At 31.0% G+C, this 23,107-nt stretch overlaps 1 protein-coding gene across 1 annotated transcript in view; it reads left to right on the top strand.

The window, feature by feature from the left end:
• Positions 1–343: 343 nt before the first annotated feature.
• The window catches only part of LOC134682748 (receptor-type tyrosine-protein phosphatase T-like), a 39,294-nt gene continuing 16,530 nt past the window's right edge, over positions 344–23,107 (top strand). The window contains exons 1-11 of the mRNA XM_063541797.1: positions 344–371; positions 985–1,224; positions 3,766–3,966; positions 6,484–6,657; positions 8,188–8,382; positions 10,445–10,579; positions 14,029–14,166; positions 15,053–15,157; positions 17,121–17,255; positions 19,990–20,124; positions 22,866–22,977. Coding sequence (XP_063397867.1) covers positions 344–371; positions 985–1,224; positions 3,766–3,966; positions 6,484–6,657; positions 8,188–8,382; positions 10,445–10,579; positions 14,029–14,166; positions 15,053–15,157; positions 17,121–17,255; positions 19,990–20,124; positions 22,866–22,977 — 1,598 coding nt within the window. The remainder of the gene's footprint in view (positions 372–984; positions 1,225–3,765; positions 3,967–6,483; positions 6,658–8,187; positions 8,383–10,444; positions 10,580–14,028; positions 14,167–15,052; positions 15,158–17,120; positions 17,256–19,989; positions 20,125–22,865; positions 22,978–23,107) is intronic.

Raw genomic sequence — 23,107 nt, forward strand, 5'->3', positions numbered from 1 at the left:
AAATCTACGACACAACAGAAAACAACATTAAAATGTAACACACATAGAAACGAAAAAAAATATAACAATGGCCATTTTCCTGACTTGGTACAGGACATGTTAAGAAAAAAATGGTGGGTTAAATATAACATTAAAATGACAAATTTAAATAATAAGTTGAATTGTTTACTTCTTAACTTACTACGTGTTTGTTCACATTCCCTAACTTTCAAAAAAGAAACTGCTTTCAGCATGATCATCCGTATAGACATAAGTGTGGTATGAGTGCCAATGAGAAAACTCTCTATCACAATTACAATTTGTAAAATAAGCTATTAGAGAGACAACTATAACCCTGGGCAACATGCCGCCAAATAAAATAGTGTACACAGGTAAATGAAAATACTTTTTTTGTTTAGTATAGTTTATTTGTGAGCGTTACAAATTTATATATTTAACATACATACGTAAAATATATGGGTTAAAGAGCGTAGTAATAAATATTTGAACCCAAAAATACAGATTTTAGTATTAATTGATATACCATTCATAGATATTGTTGTGTTAATCATTGTCTAAGCGTTTGGGAAATCAACCTAAGATGTAGACATTCTGCATAACCCGAAGTGAACTGCACCATATTTTCCGACCAACGGTGTTACAAGTAGAAACAACGAAGATACAAAAGGGACAATAGAAATGAAGTGTATACAATGAAAACAAACAACACCATATGCAAAAGTTAAAGTGAAGAAAAGAAAAACATTCATAACACAAAGTTACACAGGAACCTAAAGCTTATAACTCATTACCTAAACCAAAAATCATCGTTGTGCTCAAGTAGCTTATGAATTTTTATTTCTGAAGAGTCCTCATGTTTACTTTTTGATTTGAAAAACATCAATAGTCAAACATTTTTTTTAATCAAACTGTATAAATTACCAGTTTCTAAAATATACTTACAAGTTGACAACTAACATTGAATCAGAATAATTTGTATTACAGTTGCTAAACGTATGGACGGATTTCAGTTATATGTGACCAACACATCGAATATTCCGCCTGATGGTTATCTCTGTTATGCAGATCCTGAACCTAAGGGATTTCTAAAATTCCCAAACATCACTCAGACAATACCATGTAATCAACTAGGAAAATATGTCGTTTATTACGATGGAAAAGGTTCAGATGAAGGCAATCGCATCCCAGGACCCATTGTTGAATTGTGTTACGTTGCCATCCAAGGTAGGTTTAGTATAATTATGAAAACAACCGTATTTCTTTTAAATCATGCCCGAATTGCTTCTTTTCCTTCCTAAAAAAGACATCTGCTGAATAAAATTTCGTTTTATATTGAAATTAACTTATATTTAATAGACCAAGTTCATAAATAAAGTTGAATAATCAAAACAATTCTCAAATAAAAAAAAAGATTGAAAAGTTATAGGGATTCTCTTAAGTGTAATCAAATGCAGACAAAAGCACCAGGTTTTATCCACCGTATTCCACATAAGGAAATGACTGTAACATCAAGAATAGGTATTGCTTTCCAACCGTTTTATGTGTTTGGGCTTTTGACTTTTTGAATTTTATGAAAGGATTTATCGTTTCGAATTACCTCGAATTTTGTTATTTTTGTAATCTGCTATGTTCATACAGAACGAGACAAACTATGCTCACATCAAATGATAAAAACTGGTCGAGAATGAGATCGTAATATGTGTGCGCCAACACAATAATCATTCCTCATTATGGTGGTTGCCAATCGTGCAGCAGGAACTATGCAACCTTCTTGGTCGGCACATGATCCAAACACCAGATTTTGATGAAGTATACGTTTCTTACTTTACAGTTTCTCTGTCCTGTAGAATGTCGTTTATATTTTATTTTTTTTGCTTTTAATTCATGCTTTTTCCAGTTTTCTTCGACATACTTTGCAAAATTGTCCTTTTGCATCTTTGCCCTTTTTGAATTTCGAATTGATTAAATGAACTGTAAAATCATAATTTTCAGAAGGTGGTGGATGCATCAAGATTGAGACTAGAATAGATCATGTATGATTATTTCTGTTGAATAGAAAACGTGTTTAAGTTCCTTTGCATATTCCTGAGTTCATAAATAATAAATATAATTATGAAATAATTGATGCAAGCTATACTTTATTGTTGTTTTAACATGGATAAATAACACGAATATAATGCCTACCCAGGTTAAAACTACAATAAAGTATAGCTTGCATCAATTATTTCGATTCTGAGTAGGACAATTTAGGTTATTTCTATGTTCGATGTGTATAAAGAGAAGCGTTTGTGAAGGCTCTTCCATGAACCTTCCTGTTTGTTTGTAAACAAGCAAACGACTGGCAATGTGATTTTTCAGAGGAATGAGTTTTTATAACAGACAGCCTGAACGGTTGTCGTATCCAGGTCAAATACATCATTTAAGAGTTTGGAAGTGTTTTAAGTTAATGAATTATCTTACATGCATGCCAACTTGATAAAATGCATCAATCTGCAGTAGTCAATATACGCATTTGCAAACAAAATTTATTGGATTTAGAGCATGAATGTATTCACAAAGCGAAAGAAGCACGTCATATTGGAATCACCAATAAGTATTATTATCATAAACTTATCAAATAACACATATATTAGCAGTTTACTACAATGAGGAATGTGTCATAGAGACAACAAACCAACCAAAGAGCAGAAAACAACCGAAGGACATCAATTGGTCTTCAATACAGTGGCCCCTTAACAAAAATGTCTGCACGTTCAGTGATAACGGACGTCATACTAAAACATATGTTTAATTTAATACTATACATATTAAATTAAAAATCTTACAAGACTAATATAAATAAAGGCCAGAGGCAACCTAACACATTTCAACAATTAATATTGCTCCGAGGACGCTTTTGCCTTCATCTGATCCTTTACTATCGTAATAAATGACATATTTTCCTAGTTAATTACAGGGTATTGTCTGACTTTGGACGGGCGCAAAAATGCAGTTGGGTTAACAATGTTTTTTGATATCTCAACCCTCTCCTTATACCGTAAGAAAATGTAGAACAAACATCAATATGCGCAGTAAAACTCGGTAAACAATAGTCAGAGTCTGATGTAAGAAATGGTAACAAAAGAAACGAAACACAGTCACAATAATAAATTAACAAAGGACTACTAGATGTTACTGACATGCTTGATCCAGACTTTAATTAGACTGATTGAAAGATATGTTTTCGTCATATGTATATGAAGCACAATCCCCCCGGTTTATGATTTAGTATCATACCATCATAAGATATATGACAAGAACATAACCCGTATCATGCCAACAAATGGGTTAAGAATAAATGTGTTTATTTCCTATGCACAGACCCTATGAGTGAATCAATATTAAAACCAAAAAATGCCATCTGTTTAATATTTTAGTATTATGTTTAGCATGTTTCAAATCGGCTCTAATGTTTATACAATTAACATGTATGTTCTAATGAGTACATATTATATCATATTATATAAATAAGTAATATAAAAGACTAATTAATGGCTCTCCTATACCTCAGTCTTTGTCACAGAAATATGGATCGATGACGTTATAGTAACGTTGAACTTTAAAAAATGACAATAAAAAAAAACAACAATAAGTTGATTTTTTTTTTTAAATAAATATAATTGGCCCCTTTTTAAACACAACATGCAAAATATAAAACAATATTATAAAATATGAAAATTGTATAAGTATCATTTTGTAATAAAAATTGTATAAGTTATATTTCAGGTTGTGCAATGAGTTATTGGGGAATCAAATGCGACAAATATTGTCCCGAAAATTGTCTAGGGCAACATTGCTTCATTGAAACTGGTTCCTGTGTTTGGGGATGTAATGCCGAAAACTGTTTTGGCAATAATTGCAATAGAGACACATCAATTTGTACCGATGGTTGTAAAAAAAACCGAACTGGACTTTACTGTAACAAGTGTAAGTATTTGTGCATTTTTGTAATCTATTACAAAACAGATTTTACAACAGTTATGAATACTCGTTTGATGTTGGTTATCGCCGGCTTTGACGACAATTGATTACAATGATGTCTTATATAAAATTATGAATATGAGGCTTTGCTTTTGACAAAAGTAGAAAAGTTAACAATTGACGACTTTTTTTCATTGATTCGTTTTTTTATTTAGATATTTGGGTAAATAGAAACTTTCATCTGTTTGAACATTAAGATGACCATGGTTCCATCTTTAATGACAGAAATACCCATACCAGCAACTATATGGATGTTATTATTGCATATAATATAATAACCATCACTCGAAGTAAAAGATTCAATTGTCTACCCTTTTTTATTACTATTCCATTGCCCCATTGCTTTCTATGTTAAATGCCTCCATTTCAAGCAGGCACACCTCCTTTGTTTTAAGTTCAAATACAGTGGCAATGATTGCATGTCAAAGCAACACTTTATGGTGTCTTGTTCTGAAAATAATCAGCATACCTGTAATGGCATATCAGCATGAACTGGTCCCCGGAACTTCAGATATACCAAAACAGGTTCTTCAGATCTGATGAACAGACAAAATGTACCCTCTTTGTTGGTTCAACTTGGTACAGTTATTTGAATATTCATAATTATAAGTCAAAAAGTGTTCTACAATGATCAACAGTCCATCAGCTTACATTTGATACCAAAAATACCTAAGTATTTTACATATTTTGAAAGATACACTCATGCGTAGGAATCATTTTGTGTTAAATATGTACTACTTTCTGGTATGTGCTTTTTGACCCGCCCGAATTAGTGGTGTTGCACCTTTTATTTCCTGAATTCAAGCTTTAGTAACCATGTAAACCATGTATAGAAACATAAAAAAAAGAATTGTGCTTTTTTAAAAACCCAAAATATATGTTTATGACTCAGAATTGTTTAACTGCTTTAAAATGTAGGATTCTTTTCCTACAATTCATATTCAAGGTAATTTTTTCTTCCTTTTTTTCATAACCGGATGTGACATTCTATGATTTGGTGGTATTATAACTAAAATTAGACTTTTTTGCTGAATAAATTTACTGTGAAATTGCCTTTGTGAAACTGGTTATTTCAATCATTCCTGTCAAGTTTTTTCATAATCAGTTCTATAGTTTGAGAAAAATTTAATATAGCGTATGACGATATCTACAGCAATTGGAACAAAATATCTCCAAACCGTATATTTCTCATTTTCTCAAACATTTTATTTGAGACCAGTCAATCAAAATTTTAGTGTACATTTCACACATGTATGCAAGAAATGTGATAATAAATGAGTAATTGAAGTATTTAAAACTGAACGAACAGTCCATACAAAAGTTTACTGATTAAATGTAGGTTTCAATAAGTCCTTACGTTTAACTTAAATTTGCTCCGTGCTCCTGTGCTGTACATAAAATGCTTCCCTTTAGGTGAATACATTAATGTTACTGCATCAAAAAATTTTCATTAACTTATTACTATATATTTATTTTTCAAAGTATTATTCAGGAAAATAAAATTTTATAAGTCTATTTTAACCTAACCTTTGAGATGAGCGCCCTTGGTGAGTCTTACATGTAAACGAAACGAGCGTCTAACGTAACCCAGCATTAGTAGATTTGATGAATTTAACATAGTTTTTAACTAAAAGCACTTTTTCTGAATATGTCTGAATTGACATAAATTATCAAACGTACCCACATGAGTGTATGCTTATATGATCAACAATATGTCTAACTTAAAGGCTACTCATTGGAAACAGTACTATATATTTAAAACTATTCAATCAATCATAATCGTAAGCAACCAACAATTATCAATCCAATATAATCACATGTGTTAGAACATAATGTCGTACGTGAAAAGAATCAGTATTTTAGAATATTTCATGAAGCTTTAGATTTAATACAAGTACATTTAACTATTTAATAAGGCATTAAATTGTTTCATATGTTATCCTTTTTTTAGAAAAGGGGAAAATAACCGAGTCCGTTTTATAAAAAGAAATAGCTTGCACCTGGTTAAATTTATTTATCAGCAATTCATGTTTAAACACCACTTTAAATTTAAACTGAAAATTACCAGAAAATTACCAGAAAATATGATAGTCGACATTGTGTTTTGCAATTGTTAGATAATAAATTATACTACTGTATACTACAATGTACTGCTGAGTCAATGCTGGTGAAGATTAAGTTCCGGAAAATGTAGTCTTTCCAGCCATCATTGCTTTTGTCTTAGTGTGTGTTAAAACACTTCAAGACTATATTTTTAGTAATATCGTATTTAGTATGATAATAATTATTAAAGACGATCGTGTTGCGGTATATATACCAAAGCCGTAACAAAAATCAGACATACTTGTAAATGAAAACAAGCATGCATTCATTAGAAGTGAACAATCATTTACATGCGATATCAGCTTCGATCACTATCAATATAAATAAAAAGATTCACACTTTATACATCTTTTATTACAGATAATATGGCGTCTGATAGTTTAGTCTCACAATATCCAAATGGTAGTGAACCTGCGAATAAAGCAACTGATGGATATAAGATATCATGTTCAAGAACACAGGGACATAATGTAAAATTTCAGGTTGACCTAAAAAAAGAAAGCATTGTGACAGGAATTTATATAACATTAGGTGGTATGTTTGTTAAACATGTTAAATATATCAACATGGCAGAAATCGACAATTTTTTTCAAATATAGCTGTTACATAGGTACTGCCTAATGATGGTTTTACCAATTTTTTTTCATTTTTGGGTGTATACAGTAGATAAAGTGTACCTTTTATAGTGATCTACAAATAAATCAACTTGAACGAATTCGTCAGTTAACCCCTTATTAGATTCTTTTCCCTTTCGAAATATTTTTTTAAAGTTTTTTTTATTACACTTTATTAAATGCAGAGAAACTGCAAAACAGAACATATAGTTCAACATAACAAAATATAGTTATCTGAACTCTTTTATGAGTTATTGTTCTTAGGAAAGCTGTTGTTTACCCGTTTTATTTACAGATCGAGGAATTGCAAAACTACAACTTATGATATAGAAATAGGCTTATGACCTTTTATTAGAGTTTGTGCCCTTGAAAAATGATGTTTACCTGTTTTAGCGTTTTTCACACCTACAATAAATTAAGACAAGTTATTTTTGGCAAACATAAAATAAAAAAATAAGTCAATATTATTTGATCTCTAATAATTGGCATTCATAAAGCATATCTTCTTTTTTATGTAGCCAAAATTGTCAACTGACTCCATTGATTAAATTTTTTACCAAAGTTATGATTTTTTGCAGTAACTACGATATATAGAGAGCAGCAGTAAAAGGAAACATTGTTTGTCAAAATAAGATCTACAAATAAGACGATAATATATATGACACTCATAATTAATATAAGATTTATGAATAATGAAACAGTCGGATTGCAATAAAGGTGAAATAAATATCAAGATCACATATTTTAACCGGTTTAGAAATCTATGCTCTTTTGACCTCTCCGTGTCGTTCTACCAAACCAATGTCTACAATTACGCTGGTTACTTAACCACTTATAACAGTCATATCTTAACGATCTGCATTCACTATGTTCCATATCTATGCTCTGAACTTGTAGTTCCTAGATGTCCTATAGATATAGGAATAGACCCGACAAGCATTCGTAATAGTATTAAAAACAAAGCATTAAGCATGCAATTCAATACATAAAGGGCTTGCAAAGATGAACTTCAAATCATAGATAAATCAAGTGCGTTCCATGATATATGTAAGGTCCTCTAACTGAATTATCAACTAATTGTTAATTTATAGGTGGCATTTATCGCAATGAACTGAATAAAAAGATATCTCAATTTAACAATATTGGTTTTTTTTTTAGATTATCCTGCACCATGCAATCGTTAATAAAAAAAACTCACTTTAAATGTTTACATTTCCCGTACCATTTCTTTATGCACCTTTTTTAAACAGAATCTTCATTTGAAATTATTTTCATTGCGGAACATCATTTCAACGTTTACATTTGTCCTATCATTTTCGGTGAAAACGTGATACTCAATAATAAACACAGTTCAACAGCATGTATTAATGTTCAATTATGATTTATATTCAAACTTCAGTTTAATTCATACAAAAAAAATCTTTTAATAAGTTCGATTTTATTTATTTAGAATTGACTACAAAGAATGGTATGTATAGTGTTTATGCTTCAAATACAAGCATCTGGACAGATGGAATTGTGTTATATAACGGAAATGTTTTGCCTAAAGAAATCCATTTCAATGAAGTTTTCAGATATTTGACTTATTTACCTACAATCAAAGGTTTATCATTTGACCTTGAAGTATGCGAAATTGGGATTATTGGTGAGTATTTTTCTGATAGCATTTTGCAAAGCTTTTGAATGTTGATACACTAAAATAAAATTAATAATACATACTATGCATATGTGTGATCATCTTACAAAAATTCGACACCTTTAAAAAAAACTTGAAAACAAGCAGTGGTCTAACTTAAGTTCTAACAAGGTTGACAATCAATTCAATTGACAAAATAACCACCATATGTAGTTATGTGGCCATGGCAACAAGCTACATAATTGCATATGATAGGGGTTTACACTTTAAAACATTCCATCGATTAGAAAGCAAGTCGTCTATCTTTTTATTATTATTATTATAAATTAAGACACTACTACCATGTATGCCAAACTTTAATGTAACACAACAATTTAAAAAAAACTGATGAAAAAAATGAGGATTACTTTCAATTATCGATATATAAATATCTATGTTAAAAAATATAATGCTGCAAAGTTTTTTGATAATAATGTATATTAACTTTGATTACTTGTCATAAGATGTGCTATAAATTATTTCCAAAAAAGGTTTGCGACTTTAATTGTTAAATTTGTGCTAGTTAAGTTCTCCTTGGCCGTCCCATATTTTGTAGGAACTTTGTTTTTCTTTTTTTTTCTTAAATGGTTAAGAACGAAATCATGTTTTATTTCATTCAAATTTCACAAGCTCTTGTACATGTCTTTGAGAAAAATAAAATTGAGAATGGAAATGAGTTATATGTCAAAGAAACAACAACACGACCAAAGACCAGACAACAGCCGAAGTCTACCTAATAGTCGTCAACGCAGCACTAAAATCCTCAACTTGCCCCTGAATGAAATTGTGTTCCAGATCAGTGAAAATAGACGTCACACTTAACTTTAAAACATATAATATATAAGTATGTATATTTCTGAAAGACATAGGTGTATGCTTAACTTTTAGAATTGTAACACTTTTAACGTTAAATTTGGGGTATTTTAATATGATCAAAAAGACATAAACATTATGAACATGTCAACTTCTAGGGGTTTCTGATATCTTTGTTATAGAAGGATCTTCATTTTAAGTATGATAATATGCCTCTGGGTTAGTGGTAAAATTTTAATTTGACTTTTGAACAGCCAAAACCTTTTTTTTCAATCGATTTATTGTAATTAGTATTCTCTGAAATTTTAATGTTTTGCTTTGTAATATTGTACAATCTGTCAATGTTATAGTGATTGTGAAATCATTCCTATTCCATGAATACCAATTTGCCTGGATTACTTGGGTAAATGGAAACCACAAATTATAATGTTCAACGTTGTGAATTGGCGCTATTATTAAATTAGTTACTAGTATCCAAGAATATGCAAGTTTTCCTCAATCTGTTGGTTCCATAGGATATAACTGAATCAACATTGCAAGTACATTGAAAAGTTTTTAAAAATAATTATCATTTGATCTACATTATATAATATCATTAAGAATATTACTAAAAAAACCAAAATTTAAATATTGAATTATTCTTCAAACTCAAATACTGAAAATGTTGAAGTGATTTAATGCACATAATTTAGAATTTGATTGAAAACCCAAATTTTACGACTGTACACATCCCTACAGTGATTATTTACGAAAACTTCAATATTTAAATTGTTATACACTACGGATACTTGAATACCACTTATATCGTTCGATTTCAACTCTAAACAGTTTTATGGGATTGTTAATTACTGAATTTAATGTTGTCGACATTTTCAAACAACCAATCACTAATTTAGAAATGAAAACTCTAGTTTGAGTAGACTAATATGATAAGAAACTTGAAAAGAAAAAAACTGAACAAATTGTAGCTATCACGGGAACAGACACACTGAACTGACATAAACATGATGAAATATCAATGTTAAAATAAGCTGTTCAGTTGCCATTCACAACCGCATTTAAATCTACGACGATTCCAAAAACAAAGGACGCAATGGCGATATTATAAACATGTTGGATTTCATCGACAATAGTATTGTTGGGTCCAGTGGCTTAAAATTTAGGGAGAAACATTAAATTAAAAAAACTTTTTCCTTTTTTTACCTTTTTTATCTTTTAGGTTGTCCTCCTTCACAGTATGGTCCGGTTTGTGATCAAAAGTGCCCAGAAAATTGCCACGGTCCATGTGACCTTGAAACTGGGCTTTGCATATTTGGTTGTTTAAATGGATGGACTGGTGATGAGTGTAAAAACGGTAAACAATTTAAATAGTATATTGTATCTCCCATTCTACTGTCTTTCGATGGAGAAAAGCTTTCTTTCGTCAAATTAAAAAAAGTAATATAAATAAACTTTAAATATATTGTATACCAATACGGAACCAGTTTGACAGAGTAAATGCAAGAGAAGTAAACATGGTAAAGACCTCGACAAAAGAAAAGAAAGGTACATACATTTAATAAAATCATTACACGAAGGGCTCAAGATTTTAAAAATACTGATGGTTTGAATTTGAAATTGCTTTGTAAGGTAATCACGTGACACGCATTATAGGTTATTTTTCATCACCATAATTAGAGACAACAAAATGCTTTCTTCTTTATTTGAGTTTAAATGCATATCAAATTAATAACACATCACAATCACAGAAAATTACGACAAAGTAAAACGCTAATGAATGCATTATCATTATCTGATCTTATCTACTGTATCAGATGCGCATGACAAAATAAATGACTCAATAGATATTTGAAAATCAATAGTTCACAACAACACTAGTAATGCTAGTAGAGTAAATAAAATTATAGAGGGAACAAATGAAAAGAAAAGATAACATTCAACACATACTCAGAAATACAATAACAAAAAATTGAGAATTGAAATGGGGAATGTGTCAAAGCGACAACAACCCATATGCATGATGGAGATGTATTAGTATATGCTAGATATGGTATAACCCTTTAGAGAATAAATAAAATGACAGCGCAAATGACAGTTGTTAACCTATTAACATAAAAAATTACAAGAATTGTAAAAAGGTCATTCTTCAATGTTCACATTGCAAACAAAATATGCTTTATTTGACACCTTGTATATATAATACAGCTATTATCCGTTATATAATACGTATATGGGATACAAAGGGAAATTGTATTTGGCTAATTTCCTTATATAACCTTATAAAAAGGTGAGTCAATTATATCTATATCATAAAGTGTTTTTACAGTAATGAAATTCCTTTCAATGCGAGAAAAAATGTTGGCATGGCGTTTTTTTAACGAACTTTTCAATATTACTGTCGTCTAATCATTCAGATAACCCGATATAAGATAAAGTGGCAAACTGTTTCCAATCTATGTATTTGTAAACTTTCTAAGACGTTTGGTTTTTCGAAACCGGAATCGATTACTCAACATCAATAACTTGTAAAGACACAAACTACTTACAGAAATTTAGAAAATCTGAAAAACGAACCATTTACCTAGAACTTGCATTTTTTCAGATTCGTAAACTGTTTCTTCTTGATAATGGTTCATCATTTGTTAGAATAAATTGTTCACAAAAACTTACAAATTAAGGGATGGAACAACAGAACAGTTTTATCTGTGATAATAAATTCATTTCAAATAGATATACGACGATGGTGTATGGGTGCCAATGAGTAAACTTTCCATTCAATTCCCAAATTGTAAAAATAAACCCTTTTGAGCGAAAGTACGGTCTTCAACACGGATCATTGTTCCTCACCGAACAGAAAGGTATAAAGGGCCCTAAAACGAACCATTGCAAATCCATACAATTAGGAATATATAAAGCATGCTTATATAGGTTCGATTAATTGAAAAAAAGATGGACACATCTTGTATTTTATTTATTATTTCTGAAAGCAACGAATTTGATCGTTATTTGACTTTTTCATATAATATTTGGATGGTTGAATATGTTACACATGTGTCCTGTTTTTTACAAATACATCGTTTGGAGTATAATCATGATAATCTCATCTGAAGATATTACATTGAATATCCTATGATGTATTAAACCATTGATTTGTACAGACCCAAATAATTTTTGGGAAAGTGAAGATACAGCTAAAAACCAGGCATATTCTATATAAGAAAATGTCTGTACCAAGTCAGGAATGTGACATTTGTTATCAATTCGTTTGATGTGATTGGGCTTTTGATGAGTGAATTTCCGTTTTGAATTTTCCTCGGAGTGAAATATAATTTAATTTATACTTGAATTCGTATATCTTTGCATCACAACTAGAAGTATGGCGAAAACAATGCTTTAGAGAGTCAATATGTGTGATTGTGTATAATGTATAATTCGACCGAGCGTTTCTGTTTCTAATTAACATACCTCAGTTTCAAGCAACTGTCAAATCATTTCACCGAGTAATTTTATTCCACAACTTTTCTGATTTATTATGTTTATGTACTCGTCTTAAATCTTTATTAAATTTTGGCTACTGAATGGAAACAAACACAATCAGTCAATAAAAAACATGCTTATTTTTCTCTGCTAAATTAATTATATAAATAAAATGTTCTCTTGAATCTAAATTTTCTACAACTTCGTTTCTTAATATTTTTATTTGTATTGTAGTCCTGTAATATTATGTTGTCATTTCAATGTTATATTTAACTTTGCCATTAAAGTGCGAGGTTTGGCATGCCATAAAACCAGGTTCAACCCACCACTTTTATTCCCATTTAAAAGTGTCCTGTACCAAGTCAGGAAGATGGCCATTGTTATAATATTGTTCGTTTCTGTGTGTGTTGCATTTTAACGTTGAGTCGTTTGTGTTTTCTCTTATTTTTGAGATATTGAGATAAGACGTGTCACGGTACTTGTCTATCCCAAATTCATGTATTTGGTTTTGATGTTATATTTGTTATTCTCGTGGTGTTTTGTCTGTTGCTTGGTCCTTTTCTGTGTGTGTTACGTTTCGGTGTTGTGTCGTTGTTCTCCTCTTATATTTAATTTGTTTCCCTCGGTTTTAGTTTGTTACCCCGATTTTGTTTTTTGTCCATGGATTTATGAGTTTTGAACAGCGGTATACAACTGTTGCCTTTACTTAACTTTTACTTTTTGCAAGAACAGAATCTTTCATTATGACTAGAATATAATCAAATCATATTACATTTTGTGTACATACTTTACGTTGTTTTACCAAAAAGGATAACATCTTTCCAAACTCGTTTTGAAAGATAAACTCATTTTTATCAAAATATTTTTTTTGGTTAAATGAATCTCAATGGTTTAACAAAGCGCGAAATATACCAGAGGAGAGCAAAATATACCAGACGAGGGCGAAAGATACCAGAGGGATATTCAAACTCATAAATCTAAAATAAACTGAAAACGCCATGGCTAAAAAAGAAAAAGACAAATAGACAATTAATAGAACATAAAACACAACATAGAAAAATAAAGACTGAGCAGCACGAACCCACAAAACAACTGGAGGTTATTTCAATTTAACAAATAACATGAAACGAACCAGACAATTTGATGAATTTTGTTTTAAAATTTGAGTCATTCTACAAAATGACTGCCAGTAATTTGTTAAAATGCCTATCAAGGTTACTCATTTTAAAGTATTTAAAATTGCCTAAAATTTTAGTCATATTACAAAATACTTATTGCATATCCATGTTTGTTTTTTCGAGTTTTAATTATTGCTTTATTTTACAGCATGCAAATCGGGTAAATACGGTAGAGACTGTCAACAGGCATGTTCAACAAACTGTTTAAGTCAAACATGTAATCGCGTGAATGGAGAATGCATTGGTGGATGTAATGACGGATGGCAAGGATTCAATTGTTCACAAAGTTCGTGTCATTTCCAAGCATTATTGTTTTCCTTATGATTGAACCACAAAAATAATAATTAAACCTGATTAACATTTTTTTCAACACAGAAGGGATATTATTAAAGTTTTAATTACATAGAAATTAAAGAAACTCAATTATCTGATTACATCACATCAGTAATAATTTGATGCAAACCTTCCTATTCCTTAATAAAAAAAATTAAAGAGTTTTCTATTTTCAATCTTATCGGTGTGCAAATTCGTTGACCGATGCACATATTAAATGAATATGCTATATATCCGTACATTTGTACTATTAATGTGCGTATATAGTTATCAAAGGTACCAGGATGATCGATATTGTTGCAACCCTATTTAATTTAAAAAAGAAGAGTTTAAATCGTATTATTACATTGTCATGCTTCAACCATGACATTATGACACATGTCATTTGTTAACATTGTTTTACAGTGCATTGTCGTGACATTGTCATCGGAGGCATTACTAGTATATATGTTGAATTTAATTACTCCTCAATTTTTGTTGCCAAATTAAATGTACCGATTCTTTTGAAACATTTATAATGTAATGTAAACATAATCCTGTACTTAGATATACTTTCAAAATATTGTTTATTTAAAAGAAGTAAAATCACAAAAATACTGTAATCCAAGGAAATTTTTAAAATTCACTAATCAAATGGGAAGTTCAAATGATTTAACGCATTGAACGTATGGACAACACCTGTCTTATTCCTGACTTGGTATAGAAGTTAAATTTACCAGTTATTTAAAAGAAAATACAACGTTATAAAAATACCTGAATCTTTGCGTTTGACAGTTTAAACCTATTTTTGAGTTTTTTTTTCTATCCAAAATCATAAAAGATTTATTCTTTTTTTTCAGAATGTCCCAACAGTCAATTTGGGAGAAATTGTTCAGAATTGTGTGAGGGATGTATATCAAGCTTATGTGATCATGTTAATGGGTTGTGCGATGACAAAACTGTCTGTAAGCCGGGTTATGTAATCGGAGAGTACTGCAACAAACGTATGTTTAGCAATGACTTTCAAAAAATGAGCATATACATGTTTGTGATATAATAATTATATAAAAGAAAAGGAAAATGAGCAATACTATAATTAATGTAGCAAAGTGCATTAACGATAATGAATGGCAATGATAACAAACTGCTCTGTTGTGGAAACAGGAAGTGACAAGCCACCTGACTATATAATACACAAACCAATTTTATTAAGACGGTGTTTCCAACTTGAAGCTCCGACTGACGCTTAAAATTCACCACACAAATTATTTATATTCAACATAAGTTAGTTCAAATGTACAAAATTAAACCATATATTTCAATGTTTATTTCTCTAGTGTAAATGTGTTAAAACAAAATGAAAAAAGCTTGACGTGAAACTAATTGGTGCCACTAAATAAAAACAATATAAAGAGAGGTAAAGTAATATATATACAGATACGAGCTCCATCCACACGAATGAAAGATGTAAGCGAACATTTCGAAACGTGCAGTAGTGGACAATTTACCGTATATCCGTTCTATCAAATGACATACCGAACAAATATAAAAGACTGGCAATGGAAGCTCACTTTATTAAGGACTTTCAGCCAAAAACACGTTTGAATGTTTGATTTATCTCCCCTTACCGTTATTGTAACGAAATAAACGTTACCAACGGCAGTGTCGTCAAGGACATTGTTACAACATCGCATGAAGATTGCCAGAAGGCATGAAAGCGCTAGTGACAATATTTTAACAAACTGTTATTATTTGATGTGAAATGTAGTTTGCAATTTTTTTTTGTTTTTTTGTTATAGATATATATATATATATTTAAATAAAAAAGTCCAACATTCCGGATAGTGCATATATTATTATATATATATCATTTGTATATTGATATCATCATGATATATGGTTTCCTACAAACAAGAATGATGTTTTCTACAATCAATAGTTGATTATTTATGGTTAAATGTATATTACAAAGTTAATTTTGAAATTGTGGGAAACAAAAAATTGAAATATAGTAATAACAAAGAAACCAATGTTTCCACTCCTCATGCAAACTTGACCTTTGAATGATTTTGCTATTTCTAAAGTCCTTTTCTAGTTAAATAGGGTGTGTATAGTTTTTCAACTCTTACGGTCTATTTTCATCCTATGCTCTTAAATATTCGACTCAGAGCGTTCCTGATGAAGGTTTCTGTTTCCAAATAAAGTATATTATATTGCTACTTGAAATCATCAATTTCCTATACCTAAGTAGCAATATACACACTTCACCTGCATATAAGATATACAATATACATTTCTCAACTCATTCAGTTTTTAAAACAGCTTGCAGCTACTTATAGGACATTGTAAAACTTTACAAGTGTCTGAGCAGACCGTTGATGAACTAGGAGTATGCCTAAGAACGTTTCTTCCCTTTCTATAAACATTCCTTGAAAGATACCAATTATTATTGTCTTTTATTTTTGCTAATGTGTTATGTCTGTTTGCCATTTTGTTTTTCTGTGTTCACATATGACTGTTTTATCCCTATTTTTGTCAATGTAATGAAATTTCATGCAGTTACATGTAGTACATGTACACAAGTGATAGGTTTAGCGAGCTAAAAAACAGAATCCCTGTAATAAGTCAGAAATATGATAGTTGTTTCCCATTTGTCTGATGTGTTAACGTTTGAGACTTTGATTTTGCCATTTTATAAAGGACTTTCCGTTTTGAGTTTTCCTCTGAAGACGGTATTTTTGCTATTTTAATTATTTTACATATTATTTAACTTTTATTGCAGTCGGTTATAATGTGAAACTCAGAAAACATGCTTAATAGAGAGAGAAATTGTATATACTCAGTAGATGTCAAAGTTTTTATAACGATTCAAGTTTGTGTCCGTGAATATAATTTTGTCCATAATCATTTCATTTGTGAATCTTTCAGCCTGTGAAGAATGGTATTTTGGTAATAATTGTTCGATGCAATGTAACTGTCTAGACCTACCATGCAACACAGTTGATGGACTTTGTCCACCTGAAGGTTGTAAGGAAGGATGGCATGGGAAATCATGCGATCAAGGTATGGAACCAAAAATGTCATTATAAAAACATTCCGATCTGACGAAAGCGATATATTAACTGAAATAACAACCGGATGGAACATTTAAGATGATCTCCATTCACATTTAATGTTGATTATAATTATAGAGGGCACTATTCTTTTGATTTCTTGTTGTCCTTGTTGGGTGTTTTTGTGGCCCCGCAACGAAGTTGTCGGTGCCATATAGTTTTACCCTTGTCCGAAATTCCGTCATTCGGTCATTCCGCAACAAACCATAATTCGAAGGTTTTTTTTCTAAACGCCTTCAGATATTTGGCTGATTTTTTTATGTGAGTAAGCCATGATGAGTTACAAATCAAGTATAAGTTTTGTTGGGCTCCACTAATTTTTGCAGAAATAACGGGCGTTGGACTTTGATAAATTGTTGAAAATTCACATTTATACGGACTTTTTTTCTAAACGCTTTCAGATATTGGGCTGATTTTTGGTATGTGAGTTTACCATGATGAATTAAAGATCAAAGTTTTGTTCAGCTCCACTAATTCTTGCCGAAAAAAAGGGCTTTGGACTTTGAGAAATTGTTGAAAAATCACAGTTATACGGACTTTTCTTCTAAACGCCTTCAGATATTGGGCTGATTTTTGGTATCTGTGTTAACCATGATGAGTAACCGGTCAAGTAAAAGTTTCGTTCCGCTTCAATAGTTTTGGCCGAAATCATGTGCTTTGGACTTTGATAAATTATTGAAAATCACAGTTATACGGATTTTTTTCTATACGCTTCCATATTTTGAACAATTTTTGATATGTGAGACTACCATCATGTTTGTGTCCACATGTGTTTATATTGAAATTGCCGATTTTTCAACTTTTTGGGACGGGGCCATTCGTGTTGATTTGACACATCTAGTTTCGTTTTATTTCTTTTCTGTGTATGTACTGATTTTGCGTGATGGATATATATCCTATATCATGTATATCCTTTGTTATGATATTCAATGTACGTTACAAGTATCGAGATATTTTTAGTAACTTTGAAGCTTAAGTAAAACCAAATTGAACTTCGTTAATATAAAGTTTACAAGTTAAAGAGGTTCTACGCATCCATTTGCTCATTGGAAAAAACAAGTCATGAACTAAATGAAAAAAGCTACTACAGAATTGTATATGACAGATTTAAAACAGATCTAATGTTCATCCATTTTGATTTGGTCGTTCTAAATTTGTTCGAAAAAGAAAGGTCAATCCACAGCATACGAAACAAAAAAAAATGAAAAATACTAACGCCACTAAAAACAGTTGCTCCGAAAGGGTAAGCAAATCCTGCCTCATATGAAGCGCCAGTTGGGTTGCTTGTGTTTGAACAAACACGGTGATACATTGTAAGTCTTATTTGGTGATTCATATTGGTAAAAAAAGAGTACTGGTTGTGGTTATGACAATAAGGACATGTCAATCATCATGTTATTCACGTTTTCAGTACACAAAACTTATTGTTTCAGAATGTAAAGGAGGATTTTTCGGTCGAAACTGTGAAACATACTGTAAAGGATGTGTATTGAATATATGTAATTCCATGAATGGATTATGTTATAACAACACTGACTGTGAATCTGGTTTTATTTTCGAGAACTACTGCAACAATAGTACGTAAATGATAAGTATTGTGTATTATTCCGTACTAAATGCATCAACCCTTTTCAATTTCGGTTGCGTGTGGGATAATTTTTTTTAATCAATTATGATACAAATCTAGTTGACAGAAATATTAATATTATGCAAGGATTTTATATTGTTGTACGATTTATCAAACACTTCATAAGAGGGAAAGATGATTTTTATTTTCTCTTGCAGATTTTGTACGATTTATCAAACAATATTTATGTATGAGAGAGAAACATGGTTTCGATTTTCTCTTGCAGAAATTTAAAAAATATGACGAATACTTTTACTTTTATTTTGTATAGTTTTAGAGACAGATTTCTTTTATATACAAAATAAATGCTTATTTCATGCTAACGAAGGGCAAATTCGTCTAGCAATATTCCTAGATTGTTAACAAGTTTTTAACCCCTGCAATCACAAGATACATCTCTTGTAAAAGAGGGACAAAAGATACCAAAAGGACAGTCAAACTCACAAATCGAAAATAAACTGACAACGCCATGGCTAAAAATGAAAAAGACAAACAGACAAACTATAGTACACATGACAGAACATAGAAAACTAAAGAATAAATAACACGAACCCCACCAAAAACTAAGGGTCATCTCATGTGCTCTGAAAGGGTAAGCAGATCCTGCTCCACATGTGGCACCCGTCGTGTTGCTTATGTGATTATAAATCCGGTAACTAGTCTAATTCGGAAGGTCACATTCATGAAAGGGGGTTGTAGTTACGACGTAAGAAACATATCCGATATCATTTGTGAAACGATATTCATTAACGGTCAACCAACTCGTGATGGCGTCCGTAAAATTTACGAAGGGATAATTTCATTGGTGAGTCATTCAATGGGTTTCGTTTGCCAAAACTTTGTTTCGCTAAATCATATTAACTTAAATCATGAGATTACTATTCTCTGTCTGTTGTTTTATCTTTTTTTACATGGTGTAATCTTTGTCTCTTTCTAGCACACTCTACTTAAAAAGTTGCTCTAATGTCTTTTGTATTCAACCATTTATATGTAATTTATAATGTTTATTGGTTCATTGATCTACTATGACATGTAGGATATATGTGTTAATTTTTAGCATGTGATGACTGGTATTTTGGTAACAACTGTACAAGGAAGTGTAATTGTTTGACTGGACCATGCAACCCGTTAACAGGAAAATGTCCACCCGGCGGCTGTGAAAAGGAATGGCATGGTGAATCATGTGATAAAGGTTGACTTTTTTACAGAATGTTTAACATTTAAAGCATACTTAGTCATTATTATTCAAGTAGTTGAAAGTTACGTAATTTCTTGGTACAGATACACAACCATTTTTAACATCTTGAACGGAGTTTTAATTTTCTACAGACTAGTAGGAGACTTTCGTCAAATTGACGAATACATACTTTTTTCGATATTGAAGCTGAAGCTACATGTATGCAATTATAGTTAGGTAATTTGATGAAATGATTTTTTAAATGTTAATTATTTTTCTTTGTTGATCTGTTAACAAACCTTCTCTGCTGATTTTAAACTGATGCAATAATAGTTTGGTAATTTGATGTAGTGATTTTTAAATGATAATTATTTTTCTTTGTTGATCTGTTAACTTACCTTCTGTGCCGATTTTAAAAAGTAATCAAAGGTACCAGGATTATAATTGAGTACTCCAGACGCGCGTTTTGTCTACATAAGACTCATCAGTGACGTTCAAATCAAAATATTTATAAAGCCAAACAAGTACAAAGTTGAAGAGCATTGAGGATAAAAAAATTCCCAAAAAGTTGGGCCGAATACTTTTAATTTCACTTATATATGATAAAACACATAGCAGACAATACATTCATAGGATAAAGGATATAAAATCGCAGGTTATTTTTATAAATTTTTATTCAAAACATATACCGATTAAAATAGGAAGAGGCGGAAATATGTACTTCCAATGTTCAATTCCTAATTACTAGTGTGTCATTGGTCAATTTTTTATGGAACATTTCTGTATGTTACTGTTTAACCGATTATTTTTTTCCGCCTAATGACCGATCGGTGGACTTTTCCTCCCCTATGGTATCAGCAGACAAGATGTCAGCACTTTTGTATTGACATGAAAAATCATTGACATATTGATTTTCTTTAATTTGATGTTCATAAAATGTTGAATTACTCGAGACACTAAGCTTTTTCTACCACAATACTTGATGACATGCGCCTTATTTGGTGCGTATATAATAGTATATTGTAATGGTCCTCAACTTTGCATTTGATGAAGTTGATATCGTTTAATTAAATAAAAAATATCTGAATATTGTCGTCTATATCCCTTTATAACCACAATTTTATTGGTTGTGGCCCTTTCGCAAAATTAAAGAATTTTGCTTGCAATCTTTAAAAAATGAATTCTAAACTAGTATTGTATTACTAGTATTGCTTCCTAATGACGTAGAAGTTGTGTTGCCTTAATGTTTACCGTTGTCAAGTGTATCCAGAGTATTACTGATATTCGAGTAAGGACGATTACACTTTAAACAAATTAGCATTCAGGCTAAAACAAGAAATATTTCGAAAAGGTTACAATGTGCCACAAGTATCGCCTATCGTAACGCTTACTATCGCTGAAACTTCATACCGCCGTTGAAAGTTTAACATTTTGTTCCTTCTTTTGCTTTCTCTGAACTTCCAAGACTACATTTCGATGATTTCAAATGCCATTTCCCAAAAGTATATTTATTTGTATTATATTTTTAAGATTGTTTTTCTCGGTCATTGTTTGATCCTTTAACCTTTCACAATCATTTTAATGCTTTCATTTGGTGATTATTTCTGTGAAACCGTTCTTTTGTATCGTTACACTATGCTCACAATCAAAGTATAACTGTATTTATTGCAAAGCAATATAATATTTCCCACAGAAAGTAACCAAAAATTAGCGTGCAATAAATTCCAATATTGCACTAGTGCAATAAATCTTCAAAAAATCATGACGTCATCAACGACAAACTCTTAATTTATTTTTACTTTCAAATATTATATTGTTATACAATAAAAGGGTTAGTGCATGAATATTGGGGAAAATTATCCCTCGTAGATCATATATTGAACTCGCAAGCTTGTGTAATATAAAATTCTACTCGGAACAATGTTCCCCAATATTCATGCAATAACCCTATAATATGTTATATAGATGACTAATCAATATTTGAAAACGATAAGTGACTTTTTAAAAATTTGCAGGAGTGGTCTCCCAAACGCTTGGTTTCCAACTTATTTTATAAGCTAAAGCGACAGCGCGCTTCAATCTTCTGATGCGTTAAGCCTTTTTAACTGATTTTTATAGCTCGTTCTTATGTTGCACTGTTATACCACTGTCCCAGGTTTGGGGAGGGTTGGTATCCCGCTAGCATGTTTAACCCCGCCACATTTTTCATGTATGTGCCTGTCCCAAGTCAGGAGCCTGTAATTCAGTGGTTGTCGTTTGTTTATGTGTTACATATTTGTTTTTCGTTCATTTGTTTATATAGCTAAGGCCATTAGTTTTCTCGTTTGAATTGTTTTACATTGTCATATCGGGCTCTTTTATAGCAGACTATGCGGTATGAGCTTTCTTCATTGTTGAAGGCCGTACGGTGATCTATAGTTGTTAGTGTATGTGTCTTTTTGGTCTCTTGTGGACAGTTGTCTCATTGGCAATCATACCACATCTTCTTTTTATATTCAACACGGAGCCTTAAGCTCGTCTCACACCGAGCAACAAGGTATACAGGGCTATTATATCGCTATTTTTGTTTTCAACAATATAGATATTATTTTTGCTTGAAGGTGACGTTGAATGGGTTGCTATCGTCCAAATATAATATCTTGAGTTTTCCTGAAGGCTGAATAATAATCATACATGTATATATTATATGTATAAATCAACTTTTATTGAAAAGTTCTTACTTTCATTCGACAATAGGTTTTGTTTTATTATTTAAGTTGGATCTGAGTCACTGAAAGAAGAACCTACAAACGCCGCTGCTATAAGTGGAACTGTTGCTGCTATTATAATTGTTGTTCTCATATTGGTGGCGGCATTTATCGTTTATAAGTAAGTGTTTGAACAGCGAAATTCTACTTTTGCCCTTATTCATGGTTTTATTCCGGAATATGTTATTAGAGTAATCAGTATATCTTTTAGTGCATGCAGTAATAGTTTTCAACCCTTTGATTGCCTGAAA

Source organism: Mytilus trossulus, chromosome 1 (genome assembly GCF_036588685.1).
Source record: "Mytilus trossulus isolate FHL-02 chromosome 1, PNRI_Mtr1.1.1.hap1, whole genome shotgun sequence".
Taxonomy (NCBI): Eukaryota; Metazoa; Mollusca; class Bivalvia; order Mytilida; family Mytilidae; genus Mytilus; species Mytilus trossulus.